General features: G+C 46.2%; 1 protein-coding gene across 1 annotated transcript; it reads right to left on the reverse strand.

Annotated features, from left to right (window-relative positions):
• Positions 862 to 3,034, reverse strand: LOC109840718 (transcription factor SRM1-like). The gene is made up of 2 exons (XM_020409459.1): positions 2,810 to 3,034; positions 862 to 1,669 (listed from the first exon to the last, which is right to left on the reverse strand). Exons 1-2 carry the CDS (start codon positions 3,016 to 3,018, stop codon positions 1,210 to 1,212), a joined length of 669 nt encoding a protein of 222 aa, XP_020265048.1. The 5' UTR covers positions 3,019 to 3,034; the 3' UTR covers positions 862 to 1,209.

The raw sequence follows: 11,687 nt of genomic DNA on the forward strand, positions 1-11,687 counted from the left end.
TTGGTAATAACAAATAGCTCATCAAGGGCCTTCTACAGAAATTTCATTGTCTAGACCGTAGGTTTATAGGAAGTGCTTCTTCTTTGGGAGCTTCTAAATGCAGAATTCAAATATGGGCCACTTGAGGTGATTCTCTGGGGGCATCAAGAGCGTTGGAATGATAAAACAATGTATTACGCATTGATAAGAAAATGTTGTTACAAGAGCTCTATATACTACTTCGTTTGGAAAAATTCTTAGGTGCTCTATGAGCATACGCCACAGTGACCACACCAATAGGAAGAGGGTATGTAGCATAAGAAAAAATATTTAATTCCATCACCTTCTCATTTACAAGTGATCTATGTCACATAGTCTTTTTCTATTGGTGTAGTGTAGTGCTCATGGAGCACCTAAGAATTTTCCTTTGCAAGAGATCAGATATAAACTTAAATATTCAGGATCTTTGACAAGTTGACTTGTTTATACTTACCCTCTTGTGCAGAGACATTACCATAATCGCCTTTCTCCTGGTAAATATCAGTCAGGTGCCATAATGCACGCTTACTCAAAAAAATTGATCTTCACCTATATAGATCAAGGAAGAAAAAGAACAAAATGCGTTCAGAGTCTTTTGCATCTAAAACCAGTATGAAAAAAGAAGGCAAAATTGACATGCGACTCTTTACCTGAAAAAATAATAATCTCTGGCCAGTTAATTTATGTTTACAAAAGTTGAAAACTCCATAAGAATAAACTGAGCAAGTATAAAAAGTATTGATTGAGGTTATATCTTGACTGGTCTACAGAATATGCTATTACAATCTATCTGTCCGTACTTATGGTCCTAATACCAGATTCCAGAAAAGAAAGACAGAAAACTGAAGAAAAAGCTTCCGGAAAAAGAAGCAAATTAGCGGGAATAGTCTTATCATCCAAAGTTCCAAGAAAGGCACATAATAAAAAGAGTTCGATCTCTATATATTTTATTATACATCACATTGGCACCAAAATAGACAAGTACCCAAAGAGCAATTGCTGTACATACATGCAATTAAGCATCTTATCTCTCGAGAACAAAACATGAAATCAACGTGCAACTGTCTATACATTAGAAGATACACATATATGCGTAGCATGGAACCCACCCAACAATCAGAACATCAAACCTGGGTTATTTCTCATTATCAAACGCAAAGGTGATGGGCAGCAGATGTTTCCAATGAGGAGCTATTGATGCATTGATGATGGTGGAACTGGATAAGCAACGGGCATAACATAAGGTGGATGTCCATGAGGAGGAAGCATAACTGGAGTACCGACAGCAGAGACCATATGACCAGTAACAGGATGACCCATAGGCGGTCCATACATTCCAACCCCAGGCATAGCTGGAGGGTGTTGGGGATGCTGAGAAGGGTGTTTCATAGAAGATGATGCAGCTAGAGCTGGAGGATTTCCATTGGACTGACCAGTAATTGGCCCCTGAGGAGAGGCTACATCACCACCATTGACCATTGTAATGTCATGGATGCTTGATCTCCTGCGATCCTTGTTCATGGAATTTAAGCGGATAAAATACTTTTGGGCATGACTTGCTACCTGAGTTGGAGTCCTTGATACCACAAAGTTTCTTGATATGCTACGCCAATCACCCTTCCCAAACTTGTCGAGGCCAAGGAGGAACAGCCTAATATATGATTGGAAACATGTGATTAGCTCATACATGGACATCAGAATTTAAAACTTTGATTTGAATCTGTCCTTCAATGTTTAGGGGATGCATGATAGCATAAATAAAAGTTGGATTTTATCTTGTAGATTCAAACAAGACAGATTTTTCGACAGATTCCCATACCCACCAAAGAAAGCTGATTTATGTGTAATCGCTTCAGAGATAAAAATATGAGTAGCCAAAGAAGACAATGAATGAACATAAAAAACAAAAATGGATTCAAACCATTAAAATATCAGAGAACTGAAAAAGTAACATTCATTGTGGTGCAAAAACAAGAGAACCGAAGTAATGTGAGATGATGGACAGAATATACCGATCTTGAAAAACTACCATAAAACATGGAGTTGTTATATCACCGGGTTACATGTTATGTATAAGTTTACTTTCATATACAGTATAAATGATAAATGATAGAGCACAGAAGCAAACATAAGAATCTACAGCAAGAAATATGCTCGTATACTCCACGTGCCACTACGCATAAACTCAGCTACGTCGTCTCATCTCCACTACCTACCACCTGGCCTCCATCTTACATTCCATATCAGTTTAAGCTTATGACAAGTAGACATAGACGCCTAAACCCACTAACATAGGCATGGGATATCAAACACCATAATTGTCTAAGAATCTGGATACGAAGATATATGTAATGTATTTTGACTCCAGAATATGTTTATTTGTAGATACTATATGTGTGTATGTGTGTACATATATATGTAATAATATACGGAATAACAACTTTTTGAGAAAATGACGCAATATAGCACATTTTATATATTACCAATTCTGATTCAATTTTCAAACACATGTCATATCTAGGTTTGCCAAACATTCTCAATATTTTGTTGCGGAAAACAACCAGCAACATAACGTAGCACCCCCAATGATGTCACCTACACTTACTACCCCAAAATCACTGCTCTCGATCTTCCAAAGTTCAATTTACGAATAATACTAATAAAACATATGAAACACCAAAACTTAAAAGGACTTAAAACCAATCCAATTCTAGCTAGATTGAACTTTCGAATTCATGTAACTGCAACAAAATCAGCAAAAACTAATCAACAAAGGTGAGATCTTTTTCACCTGTGCTCTTCCTCGGTCCACGGGATCCCCTTCCTCCTCTCCTGCTCCGCCTTCGAGCAAGCCTTCCCCTCGAACCCTCGCCTCTCTCCAAAACCCCCATGACTCTGATACTGCTGACTCTGCTGACCGCCATTACTCTGCTCCTTCTCCTTCTCCTTAACCTCTTCCCCCAAATACCTCGGCAACCGCCGAACTTTTCCCAGCCTCATCGCCTCCAATCCTCCACAGCACCTACGAAATGTCTCCTCACCTCCTCGCCGCCCGCTCTTCGTCGAAACCCTATGCCGCGATCTCATCCCAATACGAGGAATCGATCTTGCTTCCGTCGCCGCCGCCGCCGCCTGCGACGGTGGCTATGGCGTTCTCGAAGGCCTTCTCCTCGTCCCAGCTCCATCTGGCTCCCTCTCCTTCCTCCGGCGATGACGCAGGCATGGCGTCAGGTTCCTAATCTCTAGACTACGATTTGTGTTCCGGTCATCGGAGGTACAGGATAAGGAATCGGGGATGGTGGGGGTTCACTGTACCGTGATTGGTCAGTGGCTTGGAATCGCTATCCTGTTCTTTGGGCGGATTTATTACGGGCGCAGGAAAAAGGAGGCGCAGCACGGGACAAGCAAAAGGGAAATGGCGGTAACAAGGGGTAATCTGGCCTTTTAACTTTCCTTTTACTTAAGTATTTTTCCACGCAGCTCCCTGTATGATGCGTTATTTGCATATTGAATTATCGATTTTCTGGCAAGTTTGATTTTGTTCTATCATTATGATCTAAGAATTTACTTAATTTATATTCTTTTTTTTTTTTTGAAAAGGAAGGTAGGTCCTAACCAGCCAAGTCTCAACAACACTCTGTCTCAAAAACAAAGGGATGGAAACAGACCAAAAACAAGATGATAAATAATCAACCGACTTAGTTAGGAAATGAGCAACAACATTACCAGTGTGCCTTACATAAGAAACTTTAGTGCAACCAGTAATAGTCAGACCAGCGCGAACTTCATCTGCGATAGGAGCCAAGGAAGCAGAAGGAGAATGAGCGTCCACCAATGAGACAACCTTTAGAGAGTCAATTTTCACCACTGAAATCCTTCAGTTCATACGTCGAACAAAGCGAATGCCTTCTAGGACAACTAACAGCTCTGTATGATCCACAGACATAGGACCCCTAATCTCTATAGAGTAGAAACCAATCACATGTCCATGGTGATCCCGAATAACACCTCCCAAACCAATAATATCTCCTTCCAGAGGAATAACAGTATCTGTGTTGAGTTTCAGCAAACCTGGAGCAGGGGATACCAAGCAGAAAGTCATTTGGAAGGGGTGACAATGTCACGGGAGAGGCCTCTAACTCTATCCCCTTCCTCCACAAAATAGAGAATCCGAGTCAACAAGACCGAGGCCTCTCTAACACCACCACCATGAGAGCGCATATTTCTTTCCCCCATATAAACCACATGGTTGTGAAAGCCAAAGCCAGAGAGTCCCCAGGCATACAAAGATGAGATGGAAAAGAAAATTACCACAATACATGCCTCGAAAACTATTAATCACTTCCCAAAGATCTAAGGACTCCCACACTAAACGAGCAAAGAAGTAGACAGTGAAGATATGAAGGGCGGTCTCAAAGGCAGTAGAGCAAAGACGGCAACTAGGGGTACAGAGATCCCCTTGCGAGATAAACCAGTTGAGTTGGGGAGAGCATTATAGAACAGATGCCAAAGGAATACTCTAATCTTCGGTGGGATCTCCGCATGCCAGATCAAGGACCACTACTTCGCTACCCTAGAATTCGAGGTGGAAGCAGTATCAGGCATAATGCGGCGAAGAAGTCGGTATCCACTCTTGACTGTGTAGCACCCCTTCTCCTCATAATGCCAAATGAGTCTGTCGGGGATAGGAGAAGGCGGCAGTGGGATAAATGAAATGTCCTTCCGATCTACCTGCCAAAAGGAGGTAGCAATCAGCTCATGATTCCAAGTACCCGAAGCAAAGATCAGCCCAGCCACCCTTTTGGAAGGGTCGATCAGAGAAGTGATTGGCTTGAAAGAAAAGGGCCTTGGGATCCATGGGTCAGCACTAATAGAGACACCCTGGTCATCACTTATCCTCCATCTCAAACTTCAAGCCAGGAGCTCTCTCCCCCAGATAATGCTTCGCCATAAATAAGAGCAGTCAGGGCCGACACCAGCTGAAAGGAAGTCCGAGTCCTTGAAATACTTCCCCTTCAAAACCCTACTAGCCAGAGAAGAAGGGTCCTGAATGATTCTCCATGCCTGCTTAGCCACCAATGTTTGATTAAACATCTGTAGATCTCTAAAGCCTAGATCACCCTCTGACTTTGCACGACACACCTTTTGCCACCTAACCCAGTGAATCTTTCTCTCACCAGAAGTTGATCCCAACCAGAATCTCATAATGATAGACTCAATCTCTCTGTACAAAGAAATTAGAATGCGAAAGATACTCTTCACACAGCATGGGATCGCCTGCAAAATAGCTTTCACCATAACCTCTCGCCCCTCAGCTGAGAAAAGAGCCCTCCTCCAAGCTTGGACTCTTTTCCAAACTGAGTCTCTAATTGAAGCAAAAGTCTGACTACGGCTTTTTCCAACCACCAAAGGGAGGCCTAAGTACCGATTATGTGACTGGGCCTTATCAAGCCCCAAGACAGAGAAAATAGAGGCCCTAGTATCCTCATCTACACAGGGGCTTAAGGTGATGGCAGACTTCTGAAAGTTGACTTTATGACCGGTTGCAGCCTCATATAGTAGCAGAGTACTCTGGACAGCCTGTGCAGCGGCCTGGGAAGCTTGAATAAAAACTAAAGAGTCATCTGTAAAGAACAAGTGAGAAATCCTTGACCCTGACCGGGAACAATATAACCCTTTGATGCACATGTTCTCCTCATGTCTGATGATCAATGCCGAGAGAGTTTCCGTGCAGAGAAGAAACAAATATGGAGATAGTGAGCATCCTTATCGTAGACCACGAGTAGGAGTGACCTGGCCCACAATCTGCCCATTAAGACAGAAAAAGAGTGAGGAAGTAGAGATACAGTCCAAGATAAGATGCCTCAAATGATCTAGAAATCCCATGACCTGAAGGGCCTTGTCAATAAACCCTCATTCCACTATATCATATGTCTTACTCGTATCCAATTTCAGTGCCATATGGCCAGACTGACCTCGTCTCCTTTTTTGCAATGTGTGGAAAAGTTCAAAAGCAATAATGACAAATTGATCTCCCTAGGACAAAGGCACTCTGAAAGTGTCCGATCAATCTGCCAAGAACTCGCTTCAGCCTATTAGCAATGGTTTTCGTGACAATCTTATAAACCACATTACATAGACCAATGGGTCTAAAATCTGTCATAGTCTTAGATGAATCCTTTTTGGGGATGAGAACCACATTAGTTTTATTCCATGACCTGATAGACGAGCTCCCATTTAGAATCTTCAAACATGCAGCCGAAATATCTGGGCCAATAACAGACCATTGGGACTAAAAAAAGGATGCATGGAAGCTATCTGGGTTGGGTGCCTTAGAAGGGCCCATAGATCGAAGAGCACCCCATACCTCATCACTTGTAAAAGGCTCAGAAATGATCCAGAGGTCATCTACTGAAAACTTAGAATATATAACACCACACATCTCAGCCAAAACCTCCTCTGAAGGAGTGGAAGAAGAAAATAGTTTTGAGAATACTCCTCAATAAGCGTTACAATTCCCACCTGATCCTCCACCCAAGTGCCATTAGGATAACGTAGACAACTAATAAAGTTCTTTCTTCTCCTAGTGGAAGCTCTAATATAGAAGAATTTGGTGTTACAGCCTCCGTCTCGGAGCCAATCAACCCTAGCTCGCTGTCACCAGAAGCTCTCTTCCCTATACTCAAGAACCTTCCTCTCCTTCTCAAGTCTTCGGATCTCAGCCACACGATCCACCACATCAGGAGAAGAGTAGAGAGACTGGAGCTTTCGCTAAATAACTGATAATATGTGCCTCCATCTACCAAAACGCTCTTTGCTCCAACTACTGAGATTTGTAGCACAAGACACTAGTTTCTGACAAACTGATTCACACAGACCCTGTTGTGTGGAGATCGTAGGCCAGACCCTGCTAATAACATCACTCAAATCATTCTCTTTGAGCTAGAAGGCTTCAAAGCGAAAGGGACAACCATGACTAACTGGAAGGGGGCGAGGAGCAGAAAAATATAACATAACAGGACGATTGTCAGAAACAGATAAATTCAAGTGGTGTACCTCAGCAGTGGGAAATATGTCACGCTAGTCAGAGTCAGCTACCATCCTGTCCAAGTGTGTAGACGGTAAAAAAATACCTCTATGGGTCTACAGGGAATTTGTCTAGGAGAAGAGTTCGCACGCCCAGTTCTCTGACACGAACCTAAACCGCGTAGACGTCGACTGGGCTCAAATCCAGGTTCGCCTAACGGTCGACTCGCCAGCATGAGTCAGGAGCGATCAGGATGGCGGAAATTTGCTCTTCGCTCAACTCGCCTGCCCGAGTTCGGAGTCGAATCCGCCAGCAAGCCCCAAAACCGTCAGTACAGCTGGGTATCCACTACCCCACGTGCTGAGGTGGGCCTTCCCACCTCTCTCGACCCAAAGGGAGAGAGAGCACAGTACCCCAGGGCCGTCAAAACGGCCGCCCACAGTGCGCACAGCGCGAAGGAGCTGGACAGGTGTCGAGTCAACCTGAGCATTCATAAATGCGACTCACCTCGGCTGTCTGAGTCTGGAGCTGGGTCCGCCGGCACTCGGCAAGCTGGCTAGACTCACTCGAGTACTGTACACCTACTTCACCGCCTCTCCTGACCGGAAAGGAGAAAGCGTCGTGCTCAAAGCACGCCGGGCGGTCACGCACAGTACTGGTGATCGGACAGACGCCTCATCGATCTGCGGACTCATAAATGCGGTTCATTAATGCTGGTCAAATCCACTCGGATAGTAGTCGTTTGTTGCCTCACATACAAGAATGGGCCTTCCCATCGTAGGTGACAGGACATAAAGCACAATCCCTGGAATGACCGATCATGGTTTCGAGGAACAGCTAGACGTCTCTGAAGAAGATGTGGTCACATCCCACAATTCAAGGAGGAGTCAAGTTGTCCTTCTCCCATTTAAAAGCCTCTTCCGGCACACTGGAGAGGAGGTCGCAAAACTTAGGAAAAAGAGTTGAGACCAAGCTCTCTGCACAACTTTCTTTGCATTGCAGCACTACTGCTTAGTTCCGAGCTCCGATCGCCGGCGAACTAAACAGACCCGAACTCTCTCAAGTTGAGCTTCTACTGCGAACTGAAGCTCTCCAGCAACCTCATTCGAACGGTCCAAGGGAAGCAGACTCGACACGAGCATCGAGCGAAGCATCCTGTAGCCACCTAAAAGTCCCCACACAAAACAAAGAGGGCCTTCCCTCTGCTTCTGTTGTAACTATTTGATCATTAGTTTGTAATAAGCTTTCTTATAAATACAAACGAAACTCCCTTTTTTCGGGAAATCAAATATTCACCCTACAGAAGATGGCGACCACAGTGGGAGAAGCTGTTTCATCGAGTGAAATGGTGGTGGCTCAGTTTGATGAGGTTGCTGTAGGGACGACAGTGGAGTCCCTAGAAATTGAGTTCGACCAGGCCAAGTACGAAGAGTACTTGTCCTCCTCCTCCTCTGGTGGCGATGCGTCCCGCAAACGTCACAGAGTCGTGCGTCGAGGCCGACCTCAGACGGTCAAAGCCTCTGCACCTACGGGTTCTACCCGAGTCTCATCGGAAGAACCCGTTCCCTCACAATCGATCAACGCCAAGCCGGGGGTCGAGCGCAAAGGGCAAGGGTCTGCCAAATGGGTCGCCAAGCGATCCCCGCAGACACCTACCCCGAAGGGAACGCCGGTTCACTCCGGCACAAACCACGCTGCCACAGCTCGCGGTGACGTTCTCCCCGTTGGGAGAACTACCCAACAGCGGCGGCAGGAACTCGTCAGACAGGAGGTCCAAACCTCCGTTCCTCATAACGGCCTGAGCCATCATACGGGCCCGAGGAACGCTAGGCGAGAAGGCAAACTGCCCGACATTGGGAAGCCCTCCGAGTCAGGAGCGCCAACTGAGGAAGGCAGAGCCGCCCGCTCGGTAAGACTTCGCTTCTCAGGTCATATCCCTGATGCGAATAACTCACTCCCAAGGAGTGAGCCTACCCGAGTAGGCGAATCCTCGAAGGCTGGCGAGCCTCGTCATAACCATTTGACGGATAAACGTAAAGGTAGAGAAGTAGGCGAGTCATCGCGAACCCGTTCTTCCAGGCGAAGGGGTGAAACCCGCTCACGTACTGGAGCTCGCTCAAACGCGAAGACTCGCCAGTCAAGGCGAGATCGCAAACTAATGATCAAATATCTACAACTAGAAGCAGAGGGAAGGCCGCTCTTTGTTTTGGCTGTGGGGACCTTTTAGGTGGTACAGGAATGCTTCGCTCGATGCTCGGGTCGAGTCTGCTTCCCTTGGGACCGTCTAGAATGAGTTGCTGGATGGCAGCTTTCAGTTCGCCCCAGTAGATGCCAACTTGAGAGAGTTCGGGTTGTAGTTCCGCGCGGCGATCCGGAAGCTCGGAACTACACGGCAGTTAGATGCGCAAAGCCAAAAAGTTGCTGAGGAGAAGCTGTCTCAAACTTCTTTTTTCCTAAGTTTCTGGCAGACCTCCTTCCTTTACGCAGTGTGCCGGAAGAGGTTTATGAAATGGGAGAAAGGACAAACTTGACTCCTTGCCTTGACTTGTGGGATGTGACCACCACATCTTCTCAGAGACGTCTAGCGTTCCTCGAAACCATGATCGTCAATTCAGGGGATTGTGTCTTAGTCCTGTCACCAACAACATTCGCTAGACGTGATAGGTGCGCCGAAAGCCGGTTAGCAGCGTTACTATTCTTGTATGATGAAGCAAGGCACAGACAACATAACTAAAAGGAACTAGGAAGATGAGAATCACCGAGATAGAGGTCGGAGGAGGTAGGAAGGAGGAGTGGATGTGAAGACTTTACAGTTGCATATTATGGATTTATTTGTACCTGCCCACTCTACTTTTATGAGCTCGTGCTCTGAACTTAGGACATGAAATCGAAAAATGTAGATTAAAAGTGGGACTGGAATACATAGACGCTCTGCCCGAGTAATTATGGGCTGCAGGCGTAGTGCGCGGTCCGCAAGTTCACTTTTGGGCATTGCCACACAGTATTTTCTATGAACACACAGATAAGGTGCCAGAGACTGACACAACAAAGATCTGCTGAGAACCATTGAACTCCACCTGCCGGAGTCCTTCCGGTGACTCCTAAATCCGTCAAGACACAGATAGTGTATATCCCGAAAATCGTTCACACCACCGTGCCTTCTCGAGCACGCACGCCTATTCATCTTTTTCACGGCAATTCACGCGAGGGCTCGTGGAGTATTCTGTAGGTGGTACACTTATACTCGAGAATTGGAGGTCTTTAGCTCAGACTTTGACTCGATGGCCGTGCCATGAGATACTCCTAGTTGCGCTAAAAGACTTCCCTTTTACCAACAAGAAATAAAGGAGTCATTATGCGAAAGGTTGTGGACAGACAGCCGAGGTGAGCTCGCATTTATGAATGCTCGGCCTGTTGACAATCGAATCATTGAGGGATCTCCAGAGAACGCTGTCCCAGTTCTCACTTTCGCAGCTCTTGCGGCCCACCCTCGTGGCGCCCGAGGTAGACTTTTTGGTGGTACGGTAGAGAAAGACCGGAGGGTTAGCTTCGGGTTTTGGACGCCTGGCACCACAGTGTAAGAGGGGCCGATAACTAGTGCTCCTCATCGGGCCGTTTGGTTGTCGAGAGACGGTGGTGTAAGCTCTCCCCTGGTACTCTCCTACGCGCATGTCTGGGTGTAGTGGATAGCGCGTGGCAGCTAGTACTGTATTCCTAGACAGGTTTTGGCCCGAGCTGCTGGCGGATTCGACTTTTTCCGAACTCGGGCCAGGAGTTGAGCGAAGAGCAAATCTCTCCGCCATCCTGATCGCTTGCTGCATCCTTCACACCAGACATTTCATGCTTGCTGGGAGATCGACCGTTTCTATTGGCGAACTGGATTTGAGCTCCGCTCATGTCGATTTCGTCTCACAGGACGGTTTAGGTTCGTGCTCAGAGCAACGGCCTTGTATAAGGTTGGGTTGGTAGGGCTCTTATTTCTGCGAACTTTTCTTGCTCACTAAATCAAGACAAATTCCCTGGTAGAAACCAAGCATAGATGTAAATTTTTTGACCGGGTCTACAAGTAACAGTGGCCTCACCCCTTCAAAAAAAGTTTTTACGCGACCTAAACTGGCTGTGCGTGTGGCCTCTAAGAGAACTTAATTTGAATGAAGAAACCTGGATTGAAAGCGGAAGCAAGTGCAATGCCGCACGTTAATTTCTCTTAGGATTTCAGGCAACCTTCAAAGCTAGCAAACGGGTTTGATAGCTCGCCTTATAACAGAATTACCAAGTTTGAATCGAGTAGGACCCCTAAAGAAGACGCCACAAGTGACCCCGTCCTGAGTGGGGGTCAAATCCCAGTTCATCGTCCGAGGAATCGCGAGGGACCGCAGCTCAACAATCGAAAACCCTCTCGGCATGCTGGGGAGGTAATAATGGGTCCCCTCTACCGTGCGGAACCACCGGCTCTCTTTGAGCAACAGGGCAGAAGGGTCGGTCATGGAGTCGCCGAACAGAAATTGAGGTTTCGGCAGCTCTGCCCTGGCCTCATCTGTCAGCGCCGCATTGGTCGTCAGCTCGCGCAGGGTCAAGTGATGACCATCCGTGACCCTCTGTACCAGACCATGCAGCTTATCAGCAGTGAACAAGGGTACTG

The sequence above is a fragment of the Asparagus officinalis genome, chromosome 5 (genome assembly GCF_001876935.1).
Source record: "Asparagus officinalis chromosome 5, Aspof.V1, whole genome shotgun sequence".
NCBI classification, from domain to species: domain Eukaryota; kingdom Viridiplantae; phylum Streptophyta; class Magnoliopsida; order Asparagales; family Asparagaceae; genus Asparagus; species Asparagus officinalis.